The sequence below is a fragment of the Bison bison genome, unplaced genomic scaffold, assembly GCF_000754665.1.
Source record: "Bison bison bison isolate TAMUID 2011002044 unplaced genomic scaffold, Bison_UMD1.0 scf7180017864192, whole genome shotgun sequence".
In the NCBI taxonomy this organism is placed as follows: Eukaryota; Metazoa; Chordata; class Mammalia; order Artiodactyla; family Bovidae; genus Bison; species Bison bison.
The window spans coordinates 2,703,215-2,718,787 of NW_011494764.1; the positions used below are offsets into that span (position 1 = coordinate 2,703,215).

At 38.6% G+C, this 15,573-nt stretch overlaps 1 protein-coding gene across 2 annotated transcripts in view; it reads right to left on the minus strand.

The window, feature by feature from the left end:
• The window catches only part of PHKB (phosphorylase kinase, beta), a 227,871-nt gene extending 212,319 nt beyond the window's left edge, over window positions 1–15,552 (minus strand). For both annotated transcript variants that reach the window (XM_010843901.1, XM_010843902.1), the window contains exon 1: window positions 13,473–15,552. In XM_010843901.1, coding sequence (XP_010842203.1) covers window positions 13,473–13,524 — 52 coding nt within the window. In that variant the 5' untranslated portion in view covers window positions 13,525–15,552. The remainder of the gene's footprint in view (window positions 1–13,472) is intronic.
• Between the last annotated feature and the right edge of the window lie 21 nt (window positions 15,553–15,573).

Sequence of the window (15,573 nt, forward strand, 5' to 3'; positions counted from 1 at the left end):
CCTCCACTAGCTTTGTTCATAGTGATGCTTCCTAAGGCCCACTTGTTTTCACATTCCAGGATGTCTGGCTCTAGGTGAGTGATCACACCATTGTGGTTATCTGGGTCATGAAGGTATTTTTTGTATAGTTTTTCTGTGTATACATGCCACCTCTTAGTATCTTCTGCTGCTTCTGTTAGGCCATACCATTTCTGTCCTTTATGGAGCCCATCTTTGCATGAAATGTTCCCTTGTTATCGTTAATTTTCTTGAAGAGATATCTAGTCTTTCCCATTCTATTATTTTCCTATATTTCTCTGCCTTGATCACTGAGGAAGGCTTTCCTATCTCTCTTTTCTATTCTTTGGAACTCTGCATTCAAATGCGTATATCTTTCATTTTCTCTTTTGCCTTTCATGTCTTTTCTTTTCTCATCTATTTGTAAGGCCTCCTCAGACAACCATTTTGCCTTTTTGCATTTCTTTTCCTTGGGTTATTCTTTTCACTGCCTCCTGTGCAAAATCACGAACCTCTGTCCATAGTTCTTCAGGCACTCTATCAGATCTAATCCCTTGAATCTATTTGTCACCTCCACTGTATAATCATAAGGGATTTGATTTAGATCATACCTGAATGGTCTAGTGGTTTTCCCTACTTTCTTCAATTTACATCTGCATTTGGCAATAAGGAGTTCATGATCTGAGCCATAGTCAGCTCCCCATCTTGTTTTTGTTGACTGTATAGAACTTCTCCAACTTTGGCTGCAAATAATATAATCAATCTGACTTTGGTATTGACCATCTGGTTATGTCCATGTGTCTCTTGTGCTGTTGGAAGAGGGTGTTTGCTAGGACCACTTGTGTTCTCCTGGCAAAGCTCTGTTGGCCTTTGACCTTCTTCATTTTGTACTCCAAGGCCAAATTTGCCTGTTACTCCATGTATCTTTTGCATTCCCATCCCCTATAATGAAAAGGACATCTTTTTGGGTTGTTAGTTCTAGGCGGTCTTCTGGGTCTTCACAGAACTGTTCAAATTGAGCTGCTTCAGCATAGACTTGGATTACTGTAATATTGAATGGTTTGCCTTAGAAATGAACAGAGATCATTCTGTCATTTTTGAGATTGCATATAAATACTGCATTTCGGACTCTTTTGTTGACTATGAAGGCTACTCCATTTCTTCTAAGGGATTCTTCCTCACAGTAGTAGATATAATGGTTATCTGAGTTAAATTCACCCATTTCAGTCCATTGGATCATCCACTGGATCATCAAAAAAGCAGGAGAGTTCCAGAAAAAACATCTACTTCTGAATTATTGACTACACCAAAACCTTTGATTATGTGGATCACAACAAAATGTGGAAAATTCTTCAAGAGATGGGAATACCAGAGCATGTGACCTGCCTCTTGAGAAATCTGTATGCAGGTCAGGAAGCAACAGTTAGAACTGGACATGGAACAACAAACTGGTTCCAAATCGGGAAAGGAGTACGTCAAGGCTATATATTGTCACCCTGCTTATTTAACTTCTATGCAGAGTACATCATGAGAAATGCTGGGATGAATGAAGCACAAGCTGGAATCAAGATTGCTGGGAGAAATGTCAATAACCTCAGATACGCAGATGACACAATTCTTAATGACAGAAAGTGAAGAAGCACTAAAGAGCCTCTTGATGAAAGTGAAAGAGGAGAGTGAAGAAGCTGGTTTAAAACTCAACATTCATCGCTTCTCGGCCTTTTGGCTAAGATCAAGTGTAAAACTCAACATTCAGAAAACTTAGATCATGGCATCCAGTACTATCACTTAATGGCAAATAAATGGAGAAACAATGGATACAGTGACAGACTTTATTTTTGGGGGTTCCAAAATCACTGCGAAGGGTGTCTGAAGCTATGAAATTAAAAGACGCTTGCTCCTTGGAAGGAAAGTTATGACCAACCTGGACAGCATATTTAAAAGCAGAGACATTACTTTGCCAACTAAGGCCCATCTGGTCGCAGCTATGGTTTTTCCAGTAATCGTGTATGAACGTGAGAGTATAAAGAAAGCTGAGCACCAAAGAATTGATGCTTTTGAACTGTGGTGTTGGAGAGGACTCTTGAGAGTCCCTTGGACTGCCAGGGGATCCAACCAGTCCATCCTAAAGGAAGTCAGTCCTGAATATTCATTGGAAGGACTGACGCTAAAGCAGAAACTCCAATACTTTGGCTACCTGTTGCAAAGAACTGCTGCTGCTGCTGCTATGTTGCTTCAGTCATGTCCGACTCTGCATGACCCCATAGACGGCAGCCCACCAGGCTCCCCCATCCCTGGGATTCTGCAGTCAAGAATACTGGAGTGGGTTGCCATTTCCTTCTCCAATGCATGAAAGTGAAAACTGAAAGTTAAGTTACTCAGTCGTGTCCAACTCTCAGCGACCCCATGGACTGCAGCCTACCTACCAGGCTCCTCCGTCCATGGAATTTTCCAGGCAAGAGTACTGGAGTGGGTTGCCATTGCCTTCTCCAGATGCAAGGAATTGAGTCATTTGAAAAGATCCTGATGCTGGGAAAGACTGAAGGCAGGAGGAGAAGGGGACCACAGAGGATGAAATGGTTGGATGGCATCACCAACTCAATGGACGTTGAGTTTGAGTAAGCTGCAGGAGTTGGTGATGGACAGGGAAGCCCTGCACGCTGCAGTCCATGGTATCGCAAAGAGTCGGACACGACTGAGCTACTGAACTGAACTGATAACTTCTATTTTTATAAAAATATAAATATGTGATTTCTTCCATTTTCTGCTCAAGGGAAGCAAACATCAGTACACAGAAACTGCTCAAGATATTTAAGCAAGGGGCAAAAGGAAGTCAGAGACAATGCAGTTTGGCCCTGGATATGCTGTCCAAAGTCAAAGACCAATCAAGAATGCCCTAATCAAGTCCTAAACTTATTAACACTAGGTTCACTATTTTCCTTCATTTATCATACTACTTTTTTGAATTTGAACTTTGTACCTTTCTGGACTTGACCAGTGGGGTAAATATGTTTGGTGTGAAAATATGTTCTATTCAAAAATAAATGGAAAATAAAGCACTGAAGCAGAGTGGTACATCAGAGAAGAAGGTGGAAAAGTATCCAACAGTGAAATATGCTTAACAGTAGAATCCAGGTTTGAATTTTATCCTTTGGATAATGGAGAACCACTGGGGAGGTTGATGTAACGGCTTCCAGTGAGATGATTCAAACTTTAGAAAGATAACTGTTGGCAGTATGAAAGATTGCAGAAAAGTGGTGAGTCCTAGACACAAGAGTCCATTTTGGGTTAAAACATTCATCCTAGAGCCTTGAATTAAGATAGTGACAGCAGGGATGCAGAAAAGAATGAATATTCAATAAATATTTAAAAGGTAGAAAAATTTGACTGAGGAAAGGCTTATATTTGGTACACATCTTAGGCACAAATATCAAGATCATATAGAGTAATACAGGAGGAGAATCTAGTGATAAATTTCTTATCCTTAGTTTTTTATTCCTTTAAATAATAATAATTAACCTTATATCCTGCTAGGATTTTTTTTTTAATCCTTGCAGTCATTGAGCAAATGCTTATTATCAAAGCTACAAGCCTATTGAGAATTGGGATTAGGTGAGTATTAACAAGTTAATTGTGCTTTATTGAGTATTTTCATGAAAACAAGATAATATACCAAACATGAGGATCTCAGAACTGATAGAAAAACAGATGAAAACTCATAAAAGGATTCCACAAAGCAAAGACAATTACTGTCAGAACTATGTAAATTAAGAAAATAAGCAAGTATTTTGAATACCTCTTTATTACAGATATTTAACATGGACAATTCATTGTTATCAGGAGACCATTTAGAAGATGTTTAACACAAAAAAAGGTAAAGGTCTAAAATCAACTCGCTTATATGAGCCATATTTAAAAGGCTCAATCTGAATGGAATAAATCCTTTCAAAGCAAAAATTATATGTATCAATAGAAATGATCAATGCTTTCTACCAATGCCTAGCATAATACCAAATGACATTATGTTTAAAAAGTAAAATCTTTAGAAGTTATTTTTAAGTAAGATATATTTTTAAAGTGTCCTTAGAAGTATGAAAGTTGGAGATGTCATGCAGTGGGACATAAATATTACACTACGTCATAAGCAAAGCCTAACGAACGATTAATGATGAACAGTGCATTTTCTCTAGAGCTCCAGGTTTCCTACTACAAATTTCTAGGTGAAGTCACTGAACAAACCCATAGCTCCAAAATGGTCAAAACCTAACAGTGTTGCCCAGTTTGGAATCAATCAGCCACGGGTTGCTTTGTTGTTCAAAACTTATCTCATATATCGTTTTTGCTTAAAGAGAGAGAATATATAGTAAGGCCACCTACATTAAGATAGCATGGTCTACAGTCAAATCATATACATACAAACACCACACACACCCCTGCACACAGGCTGCTTGATACCTGAGCCAAATTTCCATCCTTGAAATAAATATAACAGTAAATGCTTCTATCAAAATGTTTAAAATCAAACATCACAGTAAGTTTATCAGTGCAGTTCACTGACCTTAATTTTTAACCTGATTTGCACAACTGTCATTTGTTTACACAGATAAAAATTCATGACAGAAACATATTCAGAATACATGAAAAAAAGAACATATGAAACTGAAATCAGCGTAAACTAGAAGCTGTTAAAAAGCTTAGAGATAAATTACTAAAATTAATAATCAAAAAGAATAATCTGCCCTATATGTTACTGAACAACATAAGTCCGTGTGCCTGACACACAGTAAGGCCAAATAATACTAAAACACTGGAGTCCGGAAGAGAGAAAGGTTTATTACTGGGTCATGCAAAGAGATGGGTGGCTCATGCCCTAAGAATCTCAAACTTACTGAAAGCTTTCATCAAAGAGCCCTTTAAAAATCAAAAGGTGAGAAGGGCATGGTTAGTTGTTTTGCAAACTTCTTGGTGTCATATTTGTTCTTGAAGTTAGGTCACTGTCAGGTAACAATGTTTCTGTAAACCTCTACCAAAGAATGTTACTCTCTGTCCTAACAAGAAAGGGCCAAGTCTCAAGGCACAGCTTTCACCTTCCAAGGTCCTAGTAGTGGTTAAGAGGAGGCGGAGCTCAGCTGGGAGCTCCCTCAGGGCCAGATACCCAGACTCTGCCCAGCAGTCATCTCTGAGGGAGCCAGGTGCCCAACATAACTGGCCCTAGGCTCCTCAGGCCACCTGTATACTGGGGACCAGGTCCCACAGACTGTGACCCAGCCAGACTGCCACTGCTATTAGGCAGCAGAGATAGGGATAGGGGAGAGGTTTACCACTGTCTCAAGGCCTGGGCCAAGACCAGTGCATGGCCTAGGTGAGGGCTCTGAAGCCCTACAGAACACAGCCCTAAGCTTGTTCTCTGGGCCCCCAAGCTCACCCACTGGCCCAAGTCTGGGTGAGCTGGAGAGCTTCCCAGAGAAGGTCAGGATCCTCCTCTTACCTCACTCTCCACCTCACAACCACCACTCCATTGTTGTCTAACTCCCCTCACTAACTCATTCCTGAACAGTTGGAGGCTTGTAGGTGGGGCCCACAGCTGTGCTGTCCAATAGCTGAGCAGGACCACTAACAGTCGCTCACTGACAGTGGCTGCTAGTGGGCAGGACGCACTGAGGCAACAACCAATGGCTGAGCAGGACCCACTGCCTGGTGACAGGGTGCAGAGTAATGAGGCACAGCAATGGCTGCTGTACTAAGGGCTGAGCTCACTGTGCTCTGTTACATACAGACTAAAAACTCCACAGAAAAAACAGTCCACTGACTGAAGCAGCCAAAGTCATCTTTTCAGCACACTAGTGATTTATAACTATAATCAACCATCAGGTATCTATGATCAAAATTCAAAAGTTAATGTAACCACATTGAAAAAAATACAATTTAAATACATAAAAATTTCTTCAGTGGCTCAACTGCTGGAAGAGGATAGAAATGCAATTATGAATACAAGTCAAACACCTGAGAAGAGTATGTTTTCAAAACATACAAGAAAGAGAAAGAACACATATATGAAGGACTATCCAAAGCTCAACTGCCCAGCCCAACTGCCAACTCTGGGCCTGTTCTTGCCAGTCTACATTCACAGCTTTAACCACAGACTAAATCTATCACACCAATAATAACATGACAGTTCATCCTAAGACCAGGGCTTAAATATTTGAAAAAATTCAAGTCCTATAAGACTTGAATCTTAAATGGTTGAAAAGGAAGGCCATGGAAATGGTATGAGGTTATTGATAATGAAGTGCAACAATTAAAACAATAAGCTTTAAAAACTTTTATAACAAAAACTAATTGATGTATATTTTCAAAGACAAAACTAATTATGTAAAGTTTGAAAGACGACAATACATATATCAGAACCCATAAAAATAGCCAAATTCAATTATATACATAAAAAGATTCTCACTGATTCTGGAAGTCCCTATATCATATCTGTTCATCAATAAAAAGCAACGTCCTCAAGAAATTTGTGAAATATGAACTGAAAGAGAATCAAGAAATTAAAAATAAACTAGTTGTTTTCAAACGACTAAGATAAAGTCTCATCATTGTTGGTAAAAAGAAACAAATAAAAGCTATAGAAAAAAAAAACTAAAACAAAAACCACCAACGTTTTCACCTTTTTAAAACAACTGCGAATCAAGGCAGCCAAGGCCAATTGTGACAAAAATAAGAACAAGTGCAAATTTATTAAAAACATATCACAGAAAATTACAATTAACAATCAAAAAAGTGTTTATTGAATTTTCAAGACTAAGTATATAACATGTGAGTTACAGTTTTCTTTTATGTGTTTTCTAGTCTAGGATTACTTTCAAATCTCTTTGGGTCTATCTTCAAGACTCAAAAAAAAAAAAAAAAAAGACATATCTTAATGATATCTTAATTTCGTAAGTTTTACCAGTAAAAACAAAGAAATATTTACATCTCCTACAAACCCAATATCTTCTAACAGGTGAATCAAATGTTTATATCTCTTTCAGCCTAAACCGAGAAAGATATGGCAGCTCTTAGTGTGGTCTTCAGAAACAGAATGGTTAACCTCCACTTTAAAATATGTACAAATAATGTAAAATAAGATGTAAATCTATTTGCTAGACATAGACACAGAAAATTTTCCTGTATTAAATTTGGCCACATTCTAAAAGTTACTCTGCTGAGTCAAAGACACATACAAAAATGGTAGATGATCAAGGTGGCCACAGTTTCTGAATCTAGACTGAATCTGTTCTGATGACAGTCAGTATTTGTGCTTTCACTGTCATTTATTATCAAAGGACTGAGTGTCCCATATGCCTAACATTGCTACTCTTAATTGCTAAATGTAGAGATAGGAACAGAGAGCATATAACTTCCACCATGAGGCTGCTCCCTGCCTTCTTACCACTTTCCAACTTATTTGCATAATAGCCAGAAGATCTTCATAAAATATTACTCAAGTCTTATCACTCTGTTATTTCAAATTTTCCATAGTTTTCCCTTCCAATTACAGGAAAATTCAGGTATTTTCAAGCCTCCCAGCACCCTCCCCCTCACAGTCATCCTCTCTTTCCCATTATTGTCATTCATAATGTTTTGTCCTTTAAGGGTATTGTTCTCAAATATTCAGCTCTATCTACCCCCAAGATCCTATACTAGGACACTCTTTACCCCAACTTCTCATTTGACTCCTATACCCTCCAGCTGAAATGTCACTTTCAGAGATGCCTTCTCTGAAGCCCCATGCTAATCCTGCAGAAAACACAGAGCTGACAAGTGGTGCTTGTCATCCAGTCGGAGGAATAACAGGATCAGTTCTTTATTTTAGAAAAATAAAAGCTTGTAGAACAGACTAAGTAGAGAGGTGGTACAATGGGAGGTGATGGCTATACGTAGCAAAGTTAAGTAGGAAACAACTACTTGTTAGAGACTATAGGCATGCAAAAGCACTGAAGCCACCTTTAACTTTGCAAAAAGTTCCATCAGGTTATAAGCTCCTCTTTAAGACCTTTATCATTTACCAGTATCTCTAAGACTAGAATTAAGACTGTCCTTTGGTATCCACCAGTGATTGGATCCAGGACCACATCACCCCTGCCAATGACACCAAAAACCGTGGCTGCTCAAGCCCCTTAAATAAAACAGCATGGCTGTGTCGGCCTTCTGCTTTCTCAGACTGTAGAGCCAACAGAGGGCCAACTCTATTACAGAATTTCCACAACATCAGAGAGGTCCACTAAACATTAGTTAATTTGACATGAGTGAGTGAGAGAAGAGCAGTGAACATTTCCAAGATGCAAGCAATAATCATTCTACCACCCTAATGGCAGGAAGCAAGGAGGAACTAAAGAGGCTCTTGATGAAGGCGAAAAAGCTGGCTTAAAACTCAACATTCAAAGATCATGGCATCTGGTCCCACCACTTCATGGCAAATAGATGGGGAAAATATGGAAACTGACAGAATTTATTTTCTTGGCCTCCAAAATCACTGCAGACAATGACCGCAGCTATGGTATTAAAAGATGCCTGCCTTGGAAGAAAAGCTATGACCTAGAGAGCATATTCAAAAGCAGAGACATCACTTTGCCAACAAAGGTCCATATAGTCAAAGCTATGGTTTTTCCAGGAGTAATGTATGGATGTGAAAATTGGACCATAAAGAAGGCTGAGCACTGAAGAATTGATGCTTTCAAAATGTGGTGCTGAAGTAGACTCGAGAGTCCCTTGGAAAGCAAGGAGACCAAACCAGTCAATTCTAAAGGAAATCAACCCTGAATATTCCATTAGAAGGACTGATGCTGAAGCTGTAGTTCCAAAGAGCCAACTCATTGGAAAAGACCCTGATCCTGGGAAGGACTGAAGGCAGGAGGAGAAGGGCGCAACAGAGGATGAGATGGTTGGATGGCACCATCGACTCAATGGACATGACTTTGAACAAATGCCAGGAGATTGTGAAGGACAGGGAAGCCTGGCATGCTGCAGTCCATAGGGTCGCAGCGGACACCACTGAACAACTGAACAACAAATGACAGAGAAAGAGAATGAGCTTTAAGGTCAATAAGATTGATGCCAAGATAGTTAAATAATATCATATGGCTTCCATTTCCTAAATCTTATAAGATGTCAGGGCAGGACATAGTAAGAAGAGATCAGAGATCAGGCAGGAAACAATTTACAAGTGCTCCTCAAAATTCAATCCTACATGAAGGGAACCCATAACATACCCAATATAAACCAAATATCTCTTCTAATTGTATATAATGATGGCGCTCCTTGCTGTCTGATAAGAGTTTCTATGGAAACGCTCAGAAACAATTTCTTTAGAGCTGCAATGATTACTGACAAAAATGAACAGACTTAGATTAAAACAAGTGGTAGATTCTGTTTTAATCTGATTCCATCCAATTGTATTTTATCATGACTAGCCTTCTTAATCAAGTAACTTCCATGAGTTTATGTCAAAATAAGGGAAAATGATAAGCAACCATGTTTGCTTTTGTAAAATCAGTCTTAAATACCAAACCAGCAGTATTGTTAAACATACATTTTTAGGAAAGATAAAAAATAGAATTTATTGGGCAGCTACTAAATATCAAGTGTTTTTTTAATTAATTTATTTTAATTGGAAGCTAATTACTTTACTTAGCTTAAAGCTCGACATTCAGAAAACTAAGATCATGGCATCTGGTCCCATCACTTCATGCCAAATAGATGGGGAAACGGTGGAAACAGTGGCTGACTTTATTTTTCTGGGCTCCAAAATCACTGCAGATGGTGACTGCAGCCATGAAATTAAAAGACGCTTACTCCTTGGAAGGAAAGTTATGACCAACCTAGACAGCATATTAAAAAGCAGAGACATTACTTTGCCAACAAAGGTCCGTCTAGTCAAGGTTATGGTTTTTTCAGTGGTCGTGTATGGATGTGAGAGTTGGACTATAAAGAAGGCTGAGTGCTTAAGAACTGATGCTTTTGAACTGTGGTGTTGGAGAAGACTCTGGGGAGTCCCTTGGACTGCAAAGAGATCCAACCAGTCCATCCTAAAGGAGATCAGTCGTGGGTGTTCACTGGAGGGACTGATGTTGAAGCTGAAACTCCAATACTTTGGCCACCTCATATGAAGAGCTGACTCACTGGAAAAGACCCTGATGCTGGGAAAGATTGAGGGCAGGAGGAGGGGATGACAGAGGATGAGATGGTTGGATGCCATCATCAACTCGATGGACATGGATTTGGGTGGACTCTGGGAGTTGGTGATGGACAGGAAGGCCTGGTGTGCTGCGGTTCATGGGGTTGCAAAGAGTCAGACACGACTGAGCAACTGAACTGAACTGAAGTGAATTACTTTACAATATTGTGATGCTTTTTGCCATTCATCAAAATGAATCAGCCACGGGTGTACATGTTTCCACCCAATCTTGAACCCTCTTCTCTCCCCACCCTAACCCTCTGGGTTGTCCCAGAGCACCAGCTATGAGTGCCCTGCTTCATGCACTTAATCCTCACAATAATCCCTTCAGGTAAGTTTTATGACCCTTATATTTACAGAGAAGGAAACCAAGTCTCAAAGATGTAAAGTAAGTTGCTCAAGATCAAACAAATAGTAAACAGAGCCAGGATTAGATTCAGGAATAGTTGAACACAAAATGTGTATGCTTTCCTTAGGCTCTTAGAAGGTGCCACAACACGTAACAGTTCAGGAACCTAAGGCCAAACAAAAACAAAAAAACAAAACAACAGCAAAAAGAAACCCTCATTAAGTAGTTGACTATTATATTAGGCTGAAAATAAGCCTGCTATATAAGTGACCAAAAAGAAGAGAGTGTCAGACACACAAAATTAAAAATTGAGTTCTGCCCAGAATATACAATAAAATTTGACCAGGTATTGATATGCCCTTCAAAATGAAATGAAATTAATCAAAGAGCCCAGAAAGAAGTAAGTAATGAAAAAAACTCAAGTCACATGCTGATAAACTCCTTTAGATGCTGATAAACATACAGAGCCAAGATAGAGATAAACCAATGATTCATTGTAGGGTATGATTTTTTAAATTATCATCTAAGAATAAAACTAAAAATGCTGAGACATTTCTTACCTCATCACAAAATGCCATAACAATTACTACAAATACCTGAACTGTAATGTCAATTACAGTGATTGCTCTAGCCGACCAACTCTGCTAACCTAATATAGAACTGCAGTAGTCAAATGAGAAACGGAAGCAGTCTGAGTTACTGGATGCTACACTCTTTACCTAGTAATTAATTAATTCACTTTGGTTGTGGAATTTGCCTATAAATTCATTGACCTGTATGCTTTGCCCAGAGGTTCTTTAAAGAAAAACCTGGACATCGAGATCCAGTTTTGGATTTTAGCAGTCAAAATAAAGAAAGCATCTTCAAGCACAGCACATACTGACACATTAGCAGTCACAGCACAACTCAAGCACGCACACACAGAAATGAAGGACACATTAAATTCAATAAAGAGTAGAAATAAAAAGAAACATAGCAGAAACAAATCCAGCAGGAATAAAGAGGGTTGGAATGCATAAAATAATCTAGGTATATTTGAAACTAATTTTCCAAAATGAAGATACTAGCTTTCACTTTTGGCAACAATGAATAGTTTCTAGCCAAAGGTACTAAGGAAAAGCTCAGCTATAAACCCAAGACATGCTTTAAAATGATTGTTAAATGAAATCACACCATTAAACACTCTCCCACAATGATAACGTCCAATGAACTACAATAGCAAAAAAACAAATCATTTCCAACATAAATGCAGTATTTCCAAATTAGTAAATAAACTATGCAAACCACTCTATTTAACAGACAAAAGTTTTTAAGTTTTGGTTAGAGAAACCCCAAGTGCCACTATTGAAAGTAATTTTTATGGAATCCATCTTCTAAAATGGTTTATAATGATTAAGTTTGGTATTTTTCTATTTTGTTTCTTGGTGCATTCTATTTCAATTTAATAATATGGTACTAGAAAAACTTCTTGTATATGGCTTTAAACACTGTGTAAGTTGCATAGTTCTTAGGTTTTGAAATTTTCAGGTATACTGATACATAAAAGTATACCTTTAGCGTTCTATTTCCCCATAACTATTGAATGACTCTGCCAGTGCTGAAAATCCACCAGCTCTTATTAGGAAAGCCAAGATGAAAAACAGAGCCTGGTGCTTAAAAGAAGGTGCAGTTCAAAGATAGATGTCCTGATGTTCTCCTAGTTCAAAGATCAAATCAGAAATCAATTGGTAATGTTACATATACTATTTTGTCATTTAGCAGATGACAACTAAAGACATGGATCATTTTCCTTCCTTAAAGTATAAGCTTTGTTTTCTTCTATTTGTGATTCTTCTCTAAAGTATTTTCTATCTGTTCTTCAAGAATTTTCCCCTTCATCTTGCCAAAACAGGATTTGAAATACAAATCTAAATAAGTGTGTGTAGGGGGGATGGGGGGGAGAGGAGGGAGGAACCACTTCTAAATGGTTATAGTGAAGTCAAAAACAATTTTTCACTGCTAACTGGCTCATCTCACATCTACCTACCTGTTCATAAGTCCTGAGGCTTGAATATTCTGCTTAAGGCACACTAAAGACAAAGCTGTCTCTAGCCAATGGGCTTTACCCAGTGTTCAAGCACAGAACAGGTTTCAAATGGCCCAAGGTGATTCAGTCTTCATTTCAGCTCCATGGTCGCTTAACAAAGTTCTATTTAGGATACATTCAAAGGCCTGGGTTCCTAATGGGAATCCATATGTAGTATTTTCTGACTGCGTAGACCTCTTCCAGATTTTTTTTCAAAACCCAGAACATTCACCTGGGAAACAATTCCCCAGCTTTAATCCAACTTGAAAATGGTCTCTAAGAGCCTGTGCACCAACACCCCCTCCAAGCTAAGGAAGCCATGGGATAGAAGGCAAACCATGGGATAGAAGACAAACCACAAGGCCTTAAAAGGTAATAGTTTCAGGACCTGGGACAACTGCTTCAATTCTGTGGGCTTCTCTTTCCTATGAAAATGCATATAAAAATACCTACTTCACAGGGAGTTAATGAAGAGAAAATAATTGGAACGTTGATCAAAAATTTCTAATTTATAAAATTTATTTTGTTATGCAAGAAGACAAAAATTACTGAAGAAGCATTTTATCTACACAGGTGACAATTAAGGCTCCCAGATACTGAGAAATGGCCCCTGATCAAACAGTGTTAAGGCAGGGGCTCCACTCTGCACTTCCCAGGCCTCTTACAGCACAGACCACATTCAACACACAGTGCAAACTTGAGCTCAACAATAACAGAAATGGTGCTCAGGCTTGGGCCCTCCAAAGAGAAAATAAAACCAAAATGATATCATATGGTGAGAGCAACCTTCAGAGACAAATATATTTAAAATTACTGAGTGACCCTTTCGGGGTCTACACACTTACCAGACCTTAAGAAAGCTGGTGAAGGGACGACTGGATCAGGTGAGCTGGCCATTTCAAATTGTTGACTCTAATCATAAGCGTCGCAGGCTAAACTATAGCAATTTTCAAAACTGTTTAGTGAAGGTTAGAAGCAATCAGCGTTAGATTAATTGAAAGCAGTGTGAGCAGTTATTAACATGATGCAGTGTGCAACAAAGGCAATAATTGAGGTTCATTATAATTTTATTTTCTCCTTTATGACTAGAAAATTTGATTTTCTTTGCTTTGATAAATTACATTTGCTTATATGGATGAGGCAGGAAATATATAATGGCCACTTATTAAACATTACATAAGAGCAGCATCCTCTCTTGAGCAGTGAAGTGATTATGCTACTATGTAACAACGGCTCAGAACTTTGCAGTGGTGTATATATCTGAGTCAGGTTAGTCCAAGCTTCAAACAAAACTCAGTTTATATGCTCCTCTAAAAGTAACAAACAGAATCTGGAGAACTCAATGATTCACTTAAGAAACTTTACAGTCTACACAGTTATAGAAGACTCTGAAACCTCAACTAATTTGGAGGGATCTCCAATGGTATCTTTTACTGCTATGATGTAAACATATAGGAACATCCAACATTTATACAATGTATTCAGCTACTTTGTACATGAAAGTGGATTTAAGTGACCACATTCAATAATAGTTAAATTTGAATTTTTTTTTTCTCAGTAAAGACAGAGAAGTTGGTTTTCAAAGCTGACTGTTAAGACATGCAGTTCAGAGGAAATTAAAACTGGAGAAGAAAATAAACCCTATACGTGTATTAGAGGAAAAGAGAAACGCTGCAAAAATATACGTTGAAGGTAGGGCTCAGTTTCCTGTAAAAAAACTTCAGTTACTCTCTTTGATGGGATATTATCAACCCAATAAAACTTTTTATAGCCCAGACAGACTCATTGCTAGTGGTCAACTAAATAATTCAATACGACACAAAAAATTTGAGATAAGTTATTAGTTTTAAACTTATTAGTTTTTGAAAAATTCTCTCATACTTCAGTGGTAGTTTTGCTATAACCCTAAGTAAATATGTGCAGAACTATTTTTAAGGTTTAAAACAATGAAATAAGCAAGAAACACTGAATTTCTCCTGTATGATTTATTAGACACTTCAAAAAAAAAAAAAAAAAAAAAAAAACAAGCTAAGCACTCTGTTGTTTGCACAACAGACAACTAAGAACTTCATAAATGGGAAAAGCCAACATAATGGGGGTGGTATTAGCTGTAAAAAATAACAACAAACTTCTGAATACCAATGCAAATGCAGAGTTAGCTTTCCTAGAGCTGTGTTTTACAGATATTAGATTATCAACTTTGACCTTAGCTAACTAATTTATATAGTAACAACAATAACTAACAACTAGTAACAACAATCCTTCAAAGGGAAGATTCTTAGTTGAAGATTTGGTCATTCCACCATCTTTCCTGTATACAGGGGCACTTCTTAGCTCGAGATTACATCCAGCCAGCCAGGAATAAGAAGTTTCAATCCTGGCTCTCAGATGAGTTACCAGCCACAAGTGCTAACTTCAAAGTCGTGACTTTGCAATTTGAACAAGTCAGTTCAGGACACTCGAACTGTTATAACTGCCTGCGCAGCGTCTTCTGATCTAGGTGGCATCGGGTTTGGGAGCCACAACTGAGAACTAGGTGTTCTGGGGCCACTTGCCCAAGGGAAGGGGCCCACTTCCTTCTGAGCCTTAACTATGCTCAGCGTGACATCCTTCATTGCCTGAGGCCCCGTCCCCCTCAATTTCTGCCACGAAGGTACCTGGCTAGAGCTCAGAGCTTGTGATGTAAAAAGGAGATACAATATAGGGCAACAAGCAACCGCCGGTTTTCTAGGACCAGACCCTAGTCATAAGAATGAAACGCTCTGACTTTCTTCTGGGAGGATTACAGGCACGAACAGCAGGCTGTCGAATGTGGTCGCCGTCTGATTTCTAAGTAAGAAGACTCCAGACTAAGTCGGCACCACCACCTATTTTTCGAGGGGGAGCACACGCGAAATATAGCTGGGGAAGCAAAACGGAGTAAAGGTGGGGCCACCACCTAATGGG